Source organism: Dromiciops gliroides, chromosome 4, assembly GCF_019393635.1.
Source record: "Dromiciops gliroides isolate mDroGli1 chromosome 4, mDroGli1.pri, whole genome shotgun sequence".
NCBI classification, from domain to species: Eukaryota; Metazoa; Chordata; class Mammalia; order Microbiotheria; family Microbiotheriidae; genus Dromiciops; species Dromiciops gliroides.
The window spans coordinates 409,815,950-409,838,041 of NC_057864.1; the positions used below are offsets into that span (position 1 = coordinate 409,815,950).

Genomic DNA, 22,092 nt, shown 5'->3' on the forward strand with positions numbered 1-22,092 from the left:
TCACACTTACCATTTCTATTATAGTAGTATATAATTTGATTGCAATATTCTGTCACTGTATCATAGCTTACTCAGCCATTCTCCAATTGATGGGCATCCCCTTTGTTTCTAGCTCTTTGCTATAACAAAAAGTGCCACTATGAATATTTTTGTGTATGTATATTGGACCTTTCTTTCTGTTTTTGGTTTCCTTGGGGTATATTCCCAGCAGTGAGATTACTCGATCAAAGGCTATTGTGAGGACTAATACATACTGCCAATACCAAAGAGGCTGACTAGGCCACATAAGGTTAGCAACTCATGACATACATGTAGCCCTAAGTTATGGAAACATGGATTAATTATAATAGCTAGTATTGATAAAGCATTTTAATGTTTACAAAAGCACTTTACGTATGTTAACGCATTTGATCCTCACAACAACCTTATGAGGTAGGTTCTATTTTTATCCTCATTTTATAGATGAGGAAACTGAGGCACAGAGAGGTCAAATGACTTGCTAGCAAGTGTCAGAGGTAGGGTTTTAGCTGAGTTCTTCCAGCCTCCAAGTCCAGGGTTCTCTTTACTGAACTACCTAGTTGCCCACCAGAACAAGGAAGTAGTTAGTACTATAATATGGTATTATTCTTTAATTGATTGGCTAAATATACTAGGGCTTCCTTTCCTCAGTAATTTATTTTCACTTCAATTCTTTCTTAGGGATTCTAGCTCTGCTCATCTTCAAACAAAACAATTTGTGATCATGGTCCTTTGTGCAGTAGCTATTCCTTTTAACAAATAGGCTTAACATGTCTAGCCAATGGCAATGAAAAGAGTCCTGGGCTGAAAGAGGACATTCAATAATGGGCATGCTTGTCTTGGGACTGATATTGATTTGCTATGTGATCATAATCAGGTATTATTACCTCATTGAGGCCATCAATGTTGGTCAGCCCAAAGTGGATATTATTACTTGCAAACTACCTACATTACACATAAGCTACGGGATAACAATTGAGGTCTCAGGAGAAAATTGGCACGCAAAATGATGCATTCATCTTATCTTTTGCAACCTGCATTTGAAGATATTTAATTTTGGGGCAGGGACTGGGACAATGTGCTGACTCAAAGATTCTAAGGATAGGGAGTGGATCTATGATTTAATTGCTATAGGGAATTCCCTCTACAAAGCAGGTTGATACCTTCTTTGCATTTTATGGTTTTAAAGAGTTGCCTGGAGCACCAGTAGATTAAATGATCTGTCCAGGGTCACACAGCCAGTATTTATTACCAACAGGACTTGAATTCAGGCTCCAAGGTCAGCTTTCCATACAGTATGTCATTCTGCCCTTTAAAAAGTCTAAAGAGCATCCTATGTAGGGGTTGATTCTTATATTTCTATTGATGATTGTTAAAAATTTCATCACTTCCACTTCAATCCCTTGAGCTATATTCTTTCCTTTAACGTCACGTTTTAAAGTCATAACATAAAATTATGACATAACTATGAACATAAATTACCCAGAACTCTACTTTTGTTTCAATTTTTATCTTTTATTAAATGCCATGATGGTTCTTTGGGGGAGTCTTTACATGAATTATTTCAGCAGTCATGTAATAAAGTTTTAATTTCTATTGCCTTGATGATGCATATATAGCAATAAAAATATGATACTATTACTCTATGGGATTCCCATGTACTGAGTAAGTTGTTCCCTAAAGTCTCTTGATAGCAGTCTATAATAAAATATTCATTGTTTCTTCTTCATGTCTATGACTGGCTGTGAAAGGTGTTTTGTCCCTGTCTTTGGAAGCTTCTAATAAGGATATTTTTGTCTTTTTAAAACTGGACTTCTTTTCTAATTCTAATAATGTCATGGTTTTTTTTTTATTAAGAACTCTCACTATTTCTAGATCTAGTTTCCTATTATGCTACAAATTTCATATTTTGGGCATAATTTTCATGTATCTGTTGTAATCACAAAGTTATCAGATAGTTCGAGTGATGTGGGAAATGATTTTGATTCTTTGAATGGCATAACATTTTTTTAGAGTCCCCTGTGATCTTTCTTTCATGCATATTCTAGATAGATGATATTGTTTAAGGGTCAAGTCTTTATGGTACTCAGGTACCAAATATAATTCTACATTAATTCACGTGTTCAGTGTGTATTAAATGCTTACTACATGCAATATACTGTGCTAGGCATTGAGAGATACACATGTAGATAAGACATGGTCTCTGACTTTACAGAGCCTGCACTGTAGATAAATTATGCACAGGACAAATATGAACCCTTATTTCTGTGCAGGGTAGATCTAAGGACTCTGGACTTTATTAGATCCTCATGTTTACTTTGGAGTGAGATGGCCTTTTTGTGAGTCATATTTCATGAAGTAAACCCTCTGAGCCATCTTTGGTTTAAAACACTATTTCTAGGTCTGATCTGGTATTAGAGGAAGCATGGTTGTTCTTTACCAATTAGCCCAAAGCTGGCATCTACTTAAGTACATGACTAGTGTTAATTTATACAAGGTCAAGATATTTTGGGATTGTTATATTTTAATCCCATAGCTAAAATGAAGGTCGAAAAGGCTAACTTTGGAAAGGAGAATACATGCACACACACACACACACACACACATGTCCCTCTGCTAATGGTGGGAGCTATACTCACACAGGTGCTCTCTGAATGACAATTTCATTGAATTATTTAAAGGGAGCTTGTTTAGCTGTAGGATTTTTGTGTTCATCAGCACATCTAACCTTTGCCTTGGATTCTCCAGGGACACTTCCAATCTCCCTGTAGTATCTGCTTCAGTGCCTCTAAGAAAAGCTACAGATGCTCATTAGCAATTAACAAAAGTTATTAGATTTTAATAAAAGGTGCTAGAGGGTGGGTTTCTTCTTATTTTTTTGTGGATAAAAAGAAAGGCCAAAAAAAGATGGATTTGTTATCAATTGTTGTAAATACTGCCACAGTCCATATAATGGGCAGTTTGTAACTTTTTTTGTTTTTTTTTTTAACCGATACAGATAATTTAGTAGAAGGGGCACTCAATTGTGCTATTTCATGTCATCTCTTATATTTACCAAGCATAGAAAACTGCAATAAATCTGGTACTTGTTTTCATCTGATTATCTTCTTCATTTAGCAGTCTCTCAGTCCTTGCTACAGTGTGACTGAGTCATAGTTTACTTTTATTTTTAGCTCCTACTATTTCTTCATAAAATATAGGTAACTGTGATATTTTGTGGGGAATGTTTGCTGATGCGATGAAAGGAGAAAGGAAGGGGAAAAACACTTAATAAGTGCCAAACATTTCATTTGATCCTTACAACACCCCTGGGAGGTAGCTGCTGTTATCCCCATTTTTCAGTTGGGAAAACAGACACAGAGGTTAAGTGACATGCCCAGAACTGCATAGCTAGTAAATCTGTGAGGCTGGATTTGAACTCAGGTCTTCCTGACTCCAGGCCCAGCACTATATCTATTGCCACCTAGATCCTTTGATTTCACCCTGGTACAAACAAGGGGAAAACCTCTGCAAGAACAAATAGACTGTTACCTGCGTGGTATGAATTGTGAAATCAGTCAACAGTTGGTCAACATGCATTTATTAAGCACTTACTATGTTCCAGGAACTGTGTTGTGTGCAAGTTATTCAAAGAAGTATAAAACACAGTTCCTGCTCTAAAGGTGCTCATGTTCTATTTGGGGACATGCAAGTAACCATGTGCATACAAGATGTATATACTATCAATGAAAGGTAACCTTAGAGGAAAGGGAATAGATTCAAGGGAAGGATGTAGAGGGGCTAGGAAAGGCTTCTTGTCAAAGACAGGATTGTGCTAAGCTTTGAAGGAGGCCAGGGAAGGCAAGAAGCAACAGTAAGGAGAGAGGAGATTTCAGGCATGATGGAAAGCCAATGAAAAGTCATGAAGTTAGAAAATAGAGCAGGATAGCTGGCTTGTAGAGCATGTGGAGGGGACAGTAAGGGGTATGAAGACTGAAAGGGTAGGAAAGGGTCAGGTTGTAAAAGGCATCTCATCGTATTTAAAACTGTAGGTAATATCAAGCTACTACGGTTCACTGAACGGTGGAGATGGGGTGACATGGTCAGACCTACATGTTAGGAAAATCACTTTGGAAACTGAATGGAGGATTGATTAGAGTGGGGGAAGGACTTGAGGCAGAGACAAATTAGGAAGCTATTCAAATAGTCTAAGTGTGAGGTGATGAAGGTCTATACCAGGTAGTATCTGTGTGAATGGAGAGATCCTATAAAGGTAGTTATGACAAGACTTGGCAGCAAATGGGGTAAATGTAGCCAGTGCAAGAGAGGAATCTAGAATGATACTTAGGTTGTGAGCCTGGGTGTTGGAGAAGACGGTGGTTTCTAAACGGTAATAGAAAACTTGAGAAGAGGACATAGTTTTGGAGGGAAAATAATAAATTTGATTTTTGGACATGTTGAGTTTGACGTACATCCAAGATATCCAATTCAAGATGTCCAGACGGCAGTTGGCAATGAGGGACCAGAGTTCAGGAGAATGATTAGGGCTGGATATATCAGTCTGAGAATCATGCACATGGAGGTGATAATTGAGCCAGTGGGAGCCAATGAATTCATTAAGTGAGATAGTATGGAGGGACAAGAGATGAGAGCTCATCAGAGAACCTTTCAGGATACTCATGGTTAATGGGCATGTCATGGATGGAGATCTAGCAAAGAAGACTAAGAATGAGCAGTCAGATAGGTAGGAGGAAAACCAGGACAGATCAGTGTCACAAAAATCTGGAGAAGAGAGAAGGTATAGCAAGAGGAGAGAGGGCAATCAACAGTGTCAAATGCTGCCAGAAATAGGTCAAGAAGGACAAGAATTTAGAAAAGACCATTACATTTGTCAATCAAGAGATAGATCACTGATAACTTTGGAGAGAATGGTTTTAAGTTGAAAGATGAGGTCAGAAGCCAGATTTCAGTTGCTATAGAAGGAATTAGAAATGGCCTTCTGCCAAAAAAGAGAAAGAAATAAGAATCAAAAAAACAAAATTATACTGGTATTCTGTGGTTCTTTAAATTCCTCTCTCAACTCTTGGAGAGACAAAGTGGAAAGAACACTGGATTAGGAATTTTGGAGATAGGATTCTAATTCAACCTCACTACTACTAAAGATAGCTCATACATGTAGAGGAATTTATGGTTTACAAAACTACTTAAGTACATTATCTCATTTGATCCACACAACACCCCTCTGAGGTAATTCAGATATAATTATTTTATAGATGAAGAAACTGAGAAGTGGAGAGGTTAAGTGATTTGTGCAAAGTCACTTAGCTAATAAACAAGGCCTTGAGTCCAAGTTCCTTTATTCCAAATCCAGTGTGATTTTTCACTGTTATTATAGCAACCTCTTACCCTGTTCCCTCCCCTGATCTCTCCAATCATCACAGCTACCAAATTCATTTAAGAAGGAATAGTTGGGGAGGCAAAAATAAACAAGCCATCCTTATGGTTTAGCCATGGTACTGTGAGATTCCTAAGTGAACAAAATAATCAACTGAGAATAGGTAACAATCTATACTTTTCCCAGGAGCAGTCACTGACTGATGAGCTAACCAGTCCATCAAAGTAGCAAATCAGGGAAAATAGTGGCTTCAAACATACTCAGTGTGGGATCTTGGAAATACCAATCAACATATAATTGATTCATGACTTATATTGAATTTTGTATGTAAATCCCTTAACATCCTTTGCTAAGCAGTATTTTATTAGCCAGATTCTAGCAACTCTAGGCATTTGAACATGAGAAAATTTCATTTCTTAAAAAAAAAAGTTTATAATTTAGCCAGCTGCAACCAGTTTATTTAAATTAGTGAGATTTTACTGTATTTCATTCTCCTGGATTCTCAGTGGAATAATCTGGTCAATTGCAGAAATTTGTTTCTGTTCATTTATCTTATTTCCTTTGGGAATTTGTTAACCTCTAAAGCATGTGGATACACATATATCATGATGAAAAGATGAATAAACAAGAAACTGTCCAGATTTCCTCCCCCTCCCCCATGCACACTGAATTGCTTCCTTTGCATTTATCCTCCATATATAATCCCATTTTGTACTTCATACATTCCCTTGGGACAGTAAACACCTACTCTACATAAAAAAGTGAAGAGTTTGACTGAGGGTAGAAGAATCATAGTAAAAAGAGATACCTTTCTTCTCTGTTCCTTTTCTTCTGGCTCACTTATTTCTTTACAAGAGAGGGTTTCCTCTTAAACTAAAGTGGGGTGATGAAGAGATCAGAGCACATTGATTTCTCTTTTTTTTTTTTTTTTTTTTTTTAGTGAGGCAATTGGGGTTAAGTGACTTGCCCAGGGTCACACAGCTAGTAAGTGTTAAGTGTCTGAGGCCGGATTTGAACTCAGGTACTCCTGACTCCAGGGCTGGTGCTCTATCCACTGCGCCACCTAGCTGCCCCTGATTTCTCTTAATAAAAATATAAACTGAATTTTTTCTTCAACCATTAGCTGCTTTGATAATCAAAGCTTAGTTTTGGATAGCACATGTAAGGGGTTTCCTGAGGATGGCTGAATCAGGAAGATTTGTCTTCTCGAGCCGGTTACAGTAAGGATTCATTTCTTTCTTTTCTTCCTTCCTCTTTCTTTCTCTTTCCCTCCCTTCCTCCCTCCCTCCCTCTCTTTCTTTTTCCTTCTTCCTTCCTTCCTTCCTTCTTCCCTTCCTTCCTTTCTTTTCCCTTCCTTCCTTCCTTCCTTCCTTCCTTCCTTCCTTCCTTCCTTCCTTCCTTCCTTCCTTCCTTCCTTCCTTCCTTCCTTCCTTCTTCCCTTCCTTCCTTTCTTTTCCCTTCCTTCCTTCCTTCTTCCCTTCCTTTCTTTTCCCTTCCTTCCTTCCTTCCTTCCTTCCTTCCTTCCTTCCTTCCTTCCTTCCTTCCTTCTTCCCTTCCTTCCTTTCTTTTCCCTTCCTTCCTTTCTTTTCCCTTCCTTCCTTCCTTCTTCCTTTCCTTTCTTTTCCCTTCCTTCCTTCCTTCCTTCCTTCCTTCCTTCCTTCCTTCCTTCCTTCCTTCCTTCCTTCCTCCCTCCCTCCCTCCCTCTCTTTCTGTATTTCTGTCTTCCTTCCTTCCTACCTTTCTTTATCTGTAAGGCTATATATCTTCTTCCCTTATCATTGTCAAATTTCCAGCACAATCTTTAATGTTCTGGTAGGCTGCCCTTATACACTTCTGTCAGGGATGAGGACATTTATAATGCTAAGGTAAACAGGACTTTTTCCATTTTCCCTCTTCCTTGTAATTATCTCAGGAGAGGGGATGAAAGGTTTAAGAATGCCTGTTTCACATCCCTCAAAATGGTGACTCTTTCATTACAGCAATAAAGGTTTGCTAATAACTATGTGTATTGTCATCGTCTGCTTCCTATTTCACAACTGAACAGCAGAGAAAGTGATGTGTATCTACTTTCAGGAAGCAAAGAGGCCAGGCTGGAGAGCAAGGAAGAAATTTCTATTATTATAATCCTAGAAATGTTCATAAAGAGAGCCAGTCTTTCATACTTCCCAGTCAAGAGATTTCCATACATCTAAATGAGAGTGGAAGGGAATGGAACTGGGAGGATTAAGAAAGAGAAAGACAATAAAGGCAATTACTATTTTAATTTTGCCTCTGTATCCCCACTGCTTAACAGACTGTCTGGCACATCACAGGTATTTAATAAATACTCAGTGATTGACAATTACTCCTTAGATTTTTTTCATTGTCTTAAGATCACCATTTTTTTCCTTCACCCTATAGCTAATCAGCATTTATGGTGGAAAAAGATCAGTACACAATGTGAATAGGAGGCTCAAAAGCAAATTTTTCTTAGCATGTTTTCTTTCTTTTTTTTTTTTTACCACTTTATTTGCATTACTCCTTTTTTGTGAGGCAATTTGGGTTAAGTGACTTGCCCAGGGTCACACAACTAATAAGTGTCCGATGCCGGATTTGAACTCAGGTCCTCCTGAATCCAGGGCTGGTGCTTTATCCACTGTGCCACCTAGCTGCCCCCTTTGCTTTTTTTCTTAAAAACAAGTTAGGAAGTTGCTAGGTGATGTAGTAGATTGAGTGCTAGGTCTAGAGTCAGGAAGACTCCTATTTCTTAGTTCAAAACTGACCTTGTATGTGTACTCATTGCTTTAACCTGGGCAAATGACTTAGCCCTATTTGCCTCTGTTTTCTCATCTATAAAATGAATTGGAAAAGGAAATGGCCAACCACTCCAGTATCTTTGCCAAGAAAATCCCACATGGGGTCATGAGGAGTTGTTCATGACTGAAAACCACTGAACAATGACAAAAGTAAGTTTCATAGAGACATCTTGAAGTTAGTTCCATTTTATGAAAATGCAGAATATTTTTTCCTGGGAATAAAATTTAATAATGATTCTGTCTATCACCTCTACCAGAGCAAAAAAATAAATCTTTTTGTAATAATTCAATCTTTTGGTCTCTTGAACAAAGGATCAGAGAGAAAAAAGAAATCTTTTAGTGTAGTTTCTTGCTCAAAGGATCACTAGAAGGGACCTAGTGGTCATCTAATCAGACTTACCAATTTTAGATATGAGGAAACTGAGTCTCAGCTGGGGTTTGAACCCAAGTCTTCTGACCTACAATTTTGCTTGTTTTCATCCAGGTGAGAATAATATTAGCTTCAATACTAAGTTTACATATATTTCATTTTCTTTGTTGAGGTATTTAAATTCCTAAAACTCTCTATTTTCATTACAATATGAAAGATTCTCTGACACCTCTAAAGATTAGTGAGTGATAGCAAAAAGATAGCAGAAGCCAGTTAGTTAAAAGATCTATACATTTTCAGTATGATCTCTGCAGGCTGGAGGAAGATTTGTATTATAAACTCCACACTGAGGATTAAAAAAAAAAATCAAGCTTCAACTTCGTGACATTTCATTTTTCAGGTTCCTCAACTTAAATAAGGGCAAATAAAAGTGCCTTAGTCATCAAAAATACAAAAATAGCTTCTGGGAAATTTCACAGTTAGGATGAAGCAGTTGTTAGAGGAGTCCTTGAAGCATCATATTTCAATTCTTGACTGGGCCAAAAAAAGCTGAACCCTGGGGTTTATGGGTTCAAAGGCTGGAATAAAATTAAGCATGTAGCTTTAACATATGCCTTTGAATCAAGGTTCTTATGCCTGATATATTAACCTAAAGATGAAGATTATATCATTTTTGAAGCCACAGTCTCAAGTTTAAAAATTCTTATAAGACCACATGGAACATTTGACTTGAATTCTTTTAATGGAGTTATAAAAAGAAATTATATATACACTTGTCTCTATTCAAAATGTGTCTGTACATGTGAACTCCATGCTTTCCTTTTTAAAAAATCTATTTTTAGAAACTAGCATCAGCAGTTTCAAGTAGAAAATTCCACATTGGTGAGTCTTTTGCAGTCCAGAGACAGAGATGCTCCAACTAGTTAAGATAGAAGATCTTGAAATCTAGTCTCATGGTAGCATCTAGGGTTAAGTCCTATAGCTACCATCTGGAGGCCTCAAAGCTCACAACAGTGGAGAGATAGTATGGAGCCACTGGGTGAATTTTAGAATAGGCTTGCCAGATAGTTTAGAAGGTTTCTATTATCACTGGAAAGATGGGAAGGGAAGATGTACTTCAACATTTTTGGTTCAAGCCAAGGAAAAGGCTCCTGTAATTAGAGTTTAAAGGTAAATTAAAAAAAGTTAAACTAGAAAGCATTTTCCTGAATCCTTGGAAATGGATTGATCCATTGACAGTGACACTAACCAATGACCTATGATAGAGCTATTCCTAAATATGGTCTTCATTCTTTGGGACTCTGATCCCTCACTGGATCATTCTGTCTATACATATAGTTGGCAATTTATCTCCCCTTGGAAACACGAATCTTCACTCTTTTCACTGACAAAAGGGAAGATGGTAATCTGTGATAATAACAATAAATTTAATAATAACATTTATTTACTACTTACTATGTGCCAGGCACTGTGCTAAGCACTTTGTGATTATTATCTCATTTGATCCTCACAACAACTCTGGCAGGTAGGTGCTATTATCACACCCACTTTACAGATGAGGAAACTGAGGCAAACAGAAGTTAACTCACTTACTCAGGGTCACAAAGATATTAGATATCTGAGGCCATATTTGAACTCAGGTCTTCCTGACTCCAGGCCCAGAGCTCTATCCATTGTGCTCTATTTATAAAAATTCTAATTTAATTTTTGATTGTTTCATACTCAAGGAAGATGGAGCTTTTAATGCTAAAGTTTCCCAAATTTGTTGGGTTAATCTGATTCACAAAGTCTCTAGTGGTCTTTCTCCTTAAATTGATATTATTTTGTTTTTATATCAACTTCATTTCCAAATATTTCCCTCTCTCCAAATAAGCCTTATAAAAAGATTAAAAAGGAAAGAGGGGAAAAAAGGATTTCAGCAAAACTCACCAAGCCATCGACTGAGTCTGAAAGTGCATACAATTTTCCACACCATAGTCTTCCATCACTATATCCTTGATTTTCTATTGTTTTCTTGCCCATGGTTAAGTAGCGGAGCTGAGATTCAAACCCATGGTCTCGGACTCTATTGGCAATACTCTTCACACTGAACTACCACCACTGCTACCTAGTGGTAGTCCACCTCCTACTCTTTTTTTTTTTTTTAAGGCAATCAAGGTTAAGTGACTTGTCCAGAGTCACACAGCTAATATGGGTCTGAGGTCACATTTGAACTCAGCACCTCCTGTCTGTAGGGCCGGTACTCTATCTACTGTAGCGCCTGCCAGCCGCCCCAAACCACTACTTCTAAAACTTATAGTAAACAACAGATGGTTAAGATGGCAGGTGCTACAGTGCTTATTAGATAGACTTTTCATCCAGCAGACTTAATCAAATCCCACAGTTCATGGGTCTAGAGCTGGAAGGACACTCAGAAGCCCTCTTGTCCAACTCTGTTTTGGAGATGAGGAAATGGAGGACCAGAGAGGTTGGATGATTCATTCAAGGTCACACCAGAGGTGAGATTTGCATGGAGTCTGACTCCAGTCAGTGCTCTGCACCATGTCACTGTACAATCACTGGCAAGGCACTTAACCTCCTTATTTTTTTGTGCTGTTGTGAGGATCAAATGAAATAATATATGTAAAGAATTTTGGCGACCATATGTTGTTAAATAAATATCAGCTATTGATGTTGGGAGAGAGAATGCCATAGTGGACTTTGATCCGGGAAAAACTGGGGTTTGAATTCTACAGCTATTATTTATTAGCTGTGTGATTATAGGAAAGTCACTTAACCTCTCTGATTTTAGGTTTTTCCTCATTTATCAACTGGGGGAAATAACAGGCAAATGTACCAATCTAAATCCGCAGGTGTGGGAACTGAGCCTGGGAATTCATTTGTATAGGCAACTTCCAGATTAGAAAACTCCCTCTACCAATACAGGCTGGTACTTTCTCTGCAACTTAGAGTAGGGTAGTTAAATGATTTGCTTGGGTCAGGCAGGACTGGAACCCAGATCTTTGAGGCCAGCTCTCTATCCACCACACTAGGTCACATCTCTATTTGAAGAGTTTTGTAATCTTTAAGCATAGAACAAATGCCAACTATTATTACTCTACACTGCCTTTGTTTTTCTACCCTCCCATGTCCTGACACCCCTTAATAATAGGACACTGGAAAATCCATGTATTTCTGGAAATACATGGGAAGAGAATAGAAGAAATAGCCTAGGTTAGAGAACTGAAAGGATGCAATTTTTTCCTATGGACTTTGAAGCAAGGAGAAACCTTGAGTTTTTAGAAGAACCAAGTACTTGAAGTGCCAAATTATACTGTTTACAAGATTCTAGATTTTGTGGGGGTTTTTTTTAGATGAAAAGTACCATTAAAGCACAGTAGTAGAAAAATAAAAATTTGAGCTTCCCTAAAGTTAAACTGAATGACCAGTATGATGCTTCTCATTTTACCAATGGATAATTCACAGCTTGGGAAGCTTGGCCATGATTGTATTTTGAGAAAGGGAAAACATGAAAGAATTGAAGTCAGGACACTGCACACATAGACAATCAACTTATTTTTCTTTTCTTTAAAATTCAGTTATTTAAGGAATGAAAGGAAATGAAAGTTGATCCTTAAATATGTAGGGTATCAGCATAAGTCCTGACATCTCTGAAAAATCCAATGTGCAAATAGAAAATAATGAACAAAAGCATCATGGGGGTGCTTTAAGGACCAAATTTGAGAGTCCTTTGAAAAGTATAAAGTGCTATACAAATGCAAAGTATTAATATTAATATTAAATATTGGTATTTTCTGGTCTTGCAAATACTAGGTAAGTCTGCTGCAAGGATTATAGGTGGTCTTTCTATTGGTTAGTACCTATGTGACTGTGGTGACCTACCTCTTGATGCAAGTTTCTACTTATGTTTGTATTTCTACATGTTGAAATAAGTTTAGGTGATAGACTGAGGCCCTGGGTATGATTGGATCCATTTATCACTTAGTGTATATTGAAACTGCTAGACAAAAATGGAACTTAGAGGTCTAATAATCTTTACATCCTAAGTTTCTTTCATTTTCTGCCTTTTAAAAAATTATTTAAATTTTTTTATGGGGCAATGAGGGTTAAGTGACTTGCCCAAAGTCACACAGCTTGTGAGTGTCACGTGTCTGAGGCCACATTTGAACTCAGGTCCTCCTGAATCCAGGGCTGGTGCTTTATCCACAGAGCCACCTAGCTACCCCCCCATTTTCTGCCTTGTTTTTTGTTTTTTGGGAGGCAATGGGGGTTAATTGACTTGTCCAGGGTCACACAGCTAGTAAGTGTCAAGTGTCTGAGGCCGGATTTGAACTCAGGTCCTCCTGAATCCAGGGCTGGTGCTTTATCCACTGTGCCACTTAGCTGCCCCATTTTCTGCCTTTTTAAACAGAAAAAGAAAGAATTTTGAAAAGAATAGGATCACTAAAGAGGCTCAATTTTATTTTGTGGTATTTAGAAATATTTAGAAAAAGTGAATTAAGAGGTAGAAGGAATCTAAGTGATCATCTAGAATGAAAAAAAATCAGTATTTTAGAGATGAGGAAACTGAGAATTAGAAAGCTTAAATGACTCGTCAGAGAATGGTTATATATCTGTGGGGGTAATAGATAACTAGTGTTATCTATAACTATAGAGGAGCAGAGTCTTCTGAGCAGAAGGGAAATAGAGGACTTCCCATAACACACACACACACACACACACACACACACACACACACACACAAATATAATGCAAATGGGATATCTCTTGTTTTTTAAAGAGGTAGCACCAGTTCAATATCAGGACTGAATGACTGTAAATTAGAGGTGAGAAATATCTATAAAGAAAGACATACACGCAAATAAGCTTCAAGATAAAATTAGCTCTTGATATTTATAGTTTTTAAAGGAATTATCAGACTGGTAAATCCCTTGAGGAAAGATATCCTGACTTATTTGCTTTGTAAAATGCTTAGTCTAGTAATATACCTGATATTTATGTGTGAGGTGTAAATGTATATTAATCACTTGAACTAATGATAAAATGAAATAGTTGTATAGTATGCAAATAGCGGTAGTCTTTCATATGAAATCTGGATATGTGTGTATATATGTATATATGTATATATGTATATATATATATATGTGTGTGTGTATATATATATGTATATATATATTCAGCTGCCCACATATAAACATACATACACACATACACATACACACACACACATATATATATATATATTCACATCTATATTTACATATAGTTGTAGCTATAAGTATATAGATTCATAGTCTTAATTGAATAAAGGTACAAAATGATGCTCTAGTTTTCCACCTACTAATATACTTTTTTTAGGGGGGGGGGCAGGGCAATGAGGGTTAAATGACTTGCTCAGGGTCACACAGCTAGTAAGTGACAAGTGTCTGAGGCCGGATTTGAACTCAGGTCCTCCTGAATCCAGGGCCAGTGCTCTATCCACTGCGCCACCTAGCTGCCCGCTAATATACTTTTTAGAATCTATCCTTTTCATTTAAATACATCTACCTGCCCTTAATATATACTTTTTCCTTCCTTGAGAAGCATCATAGTATACTGGAGAATAGGACTTGGAGTCAGAAAGAGCCAAATTCAAGTCTGGTCACTGCTATATACTTCCTGTGTGACCTTTGGCAATTCATTTTAACCTTGGTCGTCATTAAACTTTCAGTCTAAAAGTTGTAGGTTACTCATAGATCTCATTAGGAGCTCCCCAAAACAATGAAATGACAGATGTGGACCAAAAAATAAAAATAAAAACCCACCCTTTGGAGAGGAAGAAAGTATGTTTGTAAATGCCAGTTGTGTTCATCCAACATTCCTAAGGATAGGCCAATTCAGTTCAGTCCTGCCAATGAAACATTTACTTCTACCGTTTGAGGGAGATTTTCATGGAACCCTTAACACTCAATTACTTAACACTATCTTTGGAACTGCTTCCAAAAATATTGGCTTTAGGCACAGTGAAAAGAAGGACTATATGAATCTCAAAGCAGAGGGCAGGGATTCTCCTGTTAAAGGCAATGTGGTTATATTATATTCACTACTGGGGACTCTTACTCCAAGGACCACTGGACACTTACATTACTTTGGCAATGCTATGTGCCATACCATGAAGGTTCCTCTCTCATGTTGTCAGTTAGGTCAGTTGCTTAGCATATTAATGATTTATAAAGAAAATGAAGACTAAGCAAGATCCATTGGTGATCTGTATTAAGAGAGGAATTTTTCACTTTGGGAGTTCCTTGTACCAATGAAATCATACCAGACCCAATACAAAATCTTTAAAGTATGTTAGAAAAGTTTGCTATTTGAAGAAATCCTCAGTGAATTATTGGTGTAGATATTAATAAAGAAAATAATCACCACATTATTGACTCCTTTTTTTATTCTTTTTGGTAAACCAAGCTCTTCATAATGCTGTGTTTGTTTCAAATGGGGGAATACCCAAATTTAAAAGAACTTCAATTAAAAATCCTGTTTTCAGTTTTACAATAGTTTTTTTTAAATTAGAAATATTGGCTTATGGAATGGCTACCAACCTGTACTGTGTCTACAGTTTATGGTCTTTGAGAGTTCCCTAGGGGCACTGAGAAGTTAAATCACTTTCCCAACATTACACAGCTAGGATCTAACAGAGTAAGCCTTTCAACTCAGATCTTTCTGACTGAGGTTAGTTTTCTATCACCAACAACCATGACGCCACAACCCATAATGCCTTTTTGAGGTTGGAAACTAGTTAGAAACTTCTCTAAAAGTAAGAAAAAAAAGTTGAATGGACTTTTCTTTTTTACTCTTACCAGCATTTTATAGAAAACAAAGCCCCCAAAACATTGCATCCTGGAAACAGATCCAACTGCCTCTCCAGAAACTAGCTTTATCTTTTTGCATTTTTCCCATGTGAAGGAATGACTTATTTATATGATTGTAACAATGATTTCCCACTTGCAGCACTCAGAAAAATAGATCACGGGCTCGGCTTATGCTCTGGGGGGCCAATGCTGTGTGCATCAGCTTCTGTGCTCTTCCCTGCGAACTCTGCTGTTTTAATGAATGCTCAATCTCAGTAGGAATGGCCCCAGATCATATTTGGGAGAGGGAAGGGCAAACAGCCACGTCTGCTTTATCAGTGAGAATTGCACAGCAATAACACACATTCATTCATACCTAGTCTATTGGAGGGGTTCCTTTTGAAGAGTGCTCGCAGCAAACTCTGGGCTTCGATGCTTAGGAACTGAGGCATCCCGAGCTTGGCTCTGAAAAACATGTGTTTTTTTTGTTGTATAAGATAAATATGTAAAACAGAGGAAAAGAGACCCTTCTGAACATTGTCTGAAATACTGAGTAGTCAGTGCTGGCATCTGAATCCCAAGGACACAGAACCCTCTTTGTGTCATCCAAGAGCACACCTGTGCTATTGAAGCATTAGCAGTCCTACTACAATTTTTCCACTCAAATTCATGGATACTCTTGGTCTAAGGGAGAGACCTGAATTTACATGAGGTGTCCTAAAAGTCTTACTGCAATTTTAAGTTTTAGTAACTTAAAACCTTACTAAGACTTTTGAGGACACCCTGTATTTATATCAGGTGACAGGACTTCTCTTCTGCTACAGAGATTTCACTAACTTCAGAAATGGGTAGATTTATTTTATATCCATTCTCCCTTCAAATGAAGTATATCACCTAATTCAGCCTTAGCATCTATAGAATAACTTCAACTAAACCTTCAAGGACATAATCATGATAGTTTACATTTCTATCACATTCTAAGGTCTGCAAAGTGCTTTATGTGTATAGGTAATATTGTTATTCCTATTTTGAGGAAACTGAGGCTAAGAGGTTAATGATCTGCTTAGGGTCATATAACTGATAAATGTCTGTGGTAGGTCTTCCTGAGTCTCCAATCTAGCACTCTTTCCAGTGTCATCTAGCTGTCAAAGGAAACCAGCTCACAAATTTTAATTTTCCATTTTGGCCAAGTTAGGTGAGACATATTGGAGGAATAACTTAAGCTTCCTTATTGTTAAAATACCAGTCTGCTGGAATACCAATTCTCCAAATAGGGAGAAATGCATTTAGAGCAGAGGGAGACAGAGATGGAGAAGAAGAAGGAGGAAGAGGAGGAAGAAGGGAAGAAAGAGGAATAAGAAGGAGAAGTGGGGAGGGAAGAAGAGGGAGAGGAGGAGAGAAAGAAGTAGAGAAAAGGAAAAGGAGGAGAAGGAGAAGAGGAGAAGGAAAAAGTAGAGGAAGAAGTAGAAGGAAAAGGAAGAGGAGGAAGGAGAGAGAGAAGAGAGGAGGGGAGGAGGTGCAGGAGGAGGAAAAGAAGACATCTCATGGTTTTTGGCAAGATGTGTAGAATCTTTTCTATTACCTACATCAAAAGAGTCAATTTAGGCCTTTCTTTCCCAGTGAACCGTTTCTATTTCTTCTCTTTAAATGAAATGAGCATGGCTCATCTTATAAAGAAGCAAATAATTCACCAAAAAGAATTTTAAAATGCCTACATTGTTCCAAGCACTGTGCTAGGCTTTGGAGCTATGAAAAGACAGCGAATAAAACAATCTCTCTTCTCCAAGAGCTGATGCTTTGAAGTCACAGCTCCAAATAAATTAGGGAGTGGTGTGCTTTATTTTAAAGGACAAATATATAAATATTCAGATTTGTTTTAAAGGGGAAAATTAGGAGTTGGTGCTGGTAGGTGGCGGCAGCAGGGCTATTTGTTTTGCAAAAGGATTCACAATAGGGTTCCTTTAAATTGCTTCCCTCTTACATTTAAAATCGGATTTAATTTACAAAAATTTTAGCTTCTGTTCCACTTTTCAGGAAGCTCTCTATTGTACAAAATGGCAAATGGATGCACCGTCAGCAGGGCTGGGGGTGGAGGGTGGCTAAGCAGACTAGCTTTTGGATTCTTCTGCTGCCTGTAATTTCTTTCTCTTAATTGTGAGTTTGTAGAAGCTTTTCCAGAGTGCACTGTCTCCTCCCTCCCTCCCTCCTCTCTTTCGTTTTCCCCATGCCAATCCTACCCCTTTCTCTTTTGACTTTTCCACTTCCTGAAACTGGTTTGTAAACTTAAAAAAATTTAAGAACTGATATTGATGGAGCACAGACCGAAGCATGTTATTTTCACTTTCTTTCATTTTTTCCTTTTATTCAAGTTTTCTTATACAAATTAACTAATATGGTAATGTTTTACATAATTGTACACATATAACCTATATCTGATTGTTTAAGGCCTCAGGGAAGGGGGAGGGAAGGATGGATAAAATTTGGAACTTGATACTTTAAATAAAAATTGATTTCCTTTGCAAACTTATGTATTTTTTTTATCCATTTAAGTTTGATTTTAGGAGTTTGCAGGTTTCATCAGACTGCCCAAGGGACCCAACGAACCACAAAAAAGCCCTAAACCCTTGATGTGAAGAGGTTAGGCCAGGTCTGGAGAAGCCTGGGAATATGAACCCACTTTAGGAAGAGCCTGGCTGGCAAAAAGCAGTCCCAGGGCATAGGTTCATTCTTGTGAGAGCCTTGGATTGTATCTGTGCTGAACCAGGGTAATAGTACTGACAGTCACTCAGAGGCAACTTAAAGTATTCCTCCCATCCCCCCAACTCTTCTTATGCATCACCAGATGAAATCAACTTCAGATGCAGAGTTGGTTTTTGCAATGATGAGTGAGCCATGTGTTGTGAAACTGATAGGAGAGTCCATCTCTATCTAAATCTCAGTGGAGTATAGAAAGAGCTGGTATGGGGGATCAAGAGAAGAAATCAAACTCAATTTCAGGGATTGATTCAGGAGTCCTGACCCATCATAAGTGATTGTCTACACTCGGCTATTGAGAACAATTTCAGGATTACCCAGAGCAAGGAGGAGGATGGCTGCGTTTCTCTTCTAGCAATTGCAAAATGATGCTGATCACAATCAGCATCTGGCAGGGGGTCAGTAACCCGCCCAAGGTCAATCAGAGCAAGTAGTAGAAGAAAATCTCTCTTTCAATCACTTTTGCTTCTCTCAATCCCCTAAATCACACTGCCTCTCAGCATTTGTGGTTCATCACACAAGGTGGCCAAAACAAATTACTGAGTTCAGAACCTCTGCCATTAACATAAGTAACTTTTTGTTTGTTTGTTTGTTTGTTTGTTTGTTTGTTTTGCGGGGCAATGGGGGTTAAGTGACTTGCCCAGGGTCACACAGCTAGTAAGTGTTAAGTGTCCGAGGCTGGATTTGAACTCAGATACTCCTGAATCCAGGGCCAGCACTTTAACCACTGCACCATCTAGCTGCCCCCATAAGTAACTTTTAATTGGGGTTTCTACTCAACAAGTCACTAAGGTTAGAATAACTGTTCTTAGAGGCCCCCTCAAGCTTTCGAGGGGCAGCTACGTGACACAGTGGATAGAGCACTGGCCTTGGAGTCAGGAGGACCCGAGTTCAAATTTGGACTCAGACGCTTACTAGCTGTGTGACCCTGGGCAAGTTACTTAGCTCCGTTTGTCTTGGCTTCTTCATCTAAAATGAGCTGGAGAAAGAAATGGCGAACAACTCCAGCATCTTTGTCAGGAAAACTCCAAATGGGGTCACAAAAAATTGAACACGACTGAAAAGACTCAACAACAAATTCTAGAATAATAATAAGCATCGTTATGTTATATAGCATTTTAAGGTTTGTGTTGTTTGCACTTAGTCGTGTCTGAATCTTCATGACACCATGGACCATAATGTCCATGGGGTTTTCTTGGCAAAGATGCTGGAGTAGTTTGCCAAAGTTTTGCAAAGCACTTTACAAATATGTCATTTCGCCCTCACAACTATCCTGGGGGTTAAGTGTGGGATTCTGATTGCAAACATTGATTCTTGGCTAGAGAGTTCACCAGAATCTTTCAGTGAGATTATTCACACCCAGATATTTGTTTCATGTATAGATGGAAGTTGAGTCAATACTCTGCAACTAAATGCATTACTAGTAGTCTAGCATTATTCCCAATCACCTAACTTAAGAATGTACCCTTAGAAACAAGTGTAGAGCTTAGCATCAGACGATATTAATAAGTACTGCACCAGATTAATATTTCTCTAACCCCAGGCTGTCTCTGCCCCAGCCATGCCCCTTGCTACTTCCTCCTTCCTGCTAGCCCCTCCTTTCTGGCCTCTTCCTTTTTTGAAATCCATGTCTGTAATCCTCTACTTCCAAACTAGAAATTCCCAGATTCCCAGATAATTGGCAAATCCTTGCTTGTGAATTAGGAAAACTGACCACAGCCATCTGAGCAGAAGGGGAGTGGAGGGCTTCCCCTAAAACACCTGGCCTTCTTTAACTTCTCTAAGCCACCTTGATGGAACCAGAAGTCCTACCTGTTGAGAGCTTGGTGTAAATATGCAAAGGGTCTTGGGAGTATGTTCTGGCAATACAGTAATGAACTATGACCCCCTGTCGTGTTATTAAGACTGTCATGGCCAACGATCCTTGGTAACATCACTGATTATATCCCTTCCGTATTCTGCCTTAGTGGTGTCAGTTCAAGTTCTAGCATGGGGAGCCACCACTAGGTTAGACCAGTTTAGAGATGGCAGCAACAGTCCCAGTTTGGGTGATGAGTTCTGATGCCTTGGCGTCTTTGCCCTGTGAGTCCTACTTCCCCCATAGTGCTCTCCTGGCTGTCTCCAGCTAAGTCTTTCCTTTAAAGAAGAAGTTCTTAACAATGTTTCTTTCATGGACTTCTCTGGCAGTTTGATGAAGCCTATTGATCTCTTCTCAATTATGTATTTTATTTTATGCATTTAAAAGATTTAACATTACTAAAAATAAATTATACTGAATACAATTATGAAAAAAAATTTAAAAGTTTACAGATCTCATATTAAAAGCCTCTACTGGGGCAACTAGGTGGTGCAATAGATAAAGCACCAACCTTGGACTCAGGAAGACCTGAGTTCAAATCCTGGTTCAGACACTTGACACTTACTAGCTGTGTGACCCTGGGCAAGTCACTTAATCCTCATTACCCTGCAAAAAAAAAGAGCCCCTGCCAAATCAAGAACATTTTACATTGCTTTATATATCTGGTTCTTCTGAGAAATTCTTCCTACTCCTAGTGATTGGCCCCAATAAATGAGAATTGTGCTCAAATGAGTTTTGTTACTTACTTGAGGATGAGGGCCATGGTCTCCTTTCTGTCCTTTCCTTGGAATGGTAGTGACCCTGTCAGCATCTCAAACTGCAGAACAACAAATGAAATTATGAATCCCATGACCATATACTCACAAACTATAGATATATAAACCCAGTGACTCAGTGACCCAGGTAGGAGAAAACACAAATCAGTATTGTAGGGATTAGAAAACTGGCTCCTTCAAAAGCAAGTGCTTTGGAAAATATGCAGTAACAAACTACATTTGCTATATTTACATAATGATTTTATAGTTATAAAATATTTTTCTCATTTGCTCTTTACAATAGGTATAGTTATAAAATAATTTTCTCATTTACCCTTTATAATAGGTAAATAAGATACATAGTATTAGTATTATCATCACCTCCACTTTACATATAGGGAAACAGAGGCTTACATATAGGGAACCATATGCTCCTAGTAAGTGGTAAGTGGCAGAACTGGGGTTCACACCCAGATCTTTTGATTGCACCTCCAAGATTCTCCCTAATACACTCTAGGGATAAGAGATGCCAAGTACGTTGGATGGATTTCTATGCTTTAAGGAGATGGAACCGAAATGGAAATAGAAAAATCACAAGACAAGTGCCCTTACCACTCCAGGTAGCAAAGAATAATAAATGGATAGCTGCTAGGCTGGAATCGCTAATGAAAAGCAAGTTTTGAGGCTTGCCTTTTTCCAAACAATAAATTTCTTTGAAGTACTCATTTCCCTTAGCCCACAAAGCTTTAAATTAGATGTAAGCTGGCATTAGTCAAGCATGTACATGGTCTTATCACAGTCATACTAACATCTGGCTAGTTTTGATTTACAAGGCGCAGCTCCTACTCATCCCCCCCCCCCAAAAGAGCAGCCCTTGATAAGATCCCAACTCTAATTGAAGCGAGCTAAGTATTATTCTCCCTATGGTTCTTTGGCAGTTTAAGTTACAAGGGAGGGCAGCCATGGAGCAGATGTTTATGTGATCTTGTTAAATCTCTGCCACGCTTGATTGCTTAGGCTAACGCCGTGGCATATTTCTCCATCTCATTTTTTATGGCCACCCCCTTGAAATTCAGGTCCCACTTCTGAAAAGCTATTTTCAGATCGCTGCCTATTTGGATGATTGGAGACAGCTCCACAATAATAAAATGTGCTGTCCTTTGCACACGAGGATGGCAATCATAAGAGGGTGACATTCGCATAGGGCTTTAAAATTTGCCAAGTGTTTTACATACAGCCTCATCTGGACCTCACAACAACCCTTTGAGGTAGGGACCACAGGTGGTTTCCTTCAAAACTCAGGTCAAGCACCATCTATTTCACGGGGCCTTTCCTGAT

General features: G+C 38.3%; 1 protein-coding gene across 3 annotated transcripts in view; it reads right to left on the bottom strand.

Moving 5' to 3' along the window:
* RPS6KA2 (ribosomal protein S6 kinase A2) overlaps nucleotides 1-22,092 on the bottom strand; it is a 599,568-nt gene that overhangs the window by 83,351 nt on the left and 494,125 nt on the right. For all 3 annotated transcript variants that reach the window (XM_044005229.1, XM_044005231.1, XM_044005230.1), the window contains 2 exons: nucleotides 20,746-20,816; nucleotides 15,764-15,852 (listed from right to left, as the gene is read on the bottom strand). In XM_044005229.1, the coding sequence (XP_043861164.1) occupies nucleotides 15,764-15,852; nucleotides 20,746-20,816 (160 nt within the window). The remainder of the gene's footprint in view (nucleotides 1-15,763; nucleotides 15,853-20,745; nucleotides 20,817-22,092) is intronic.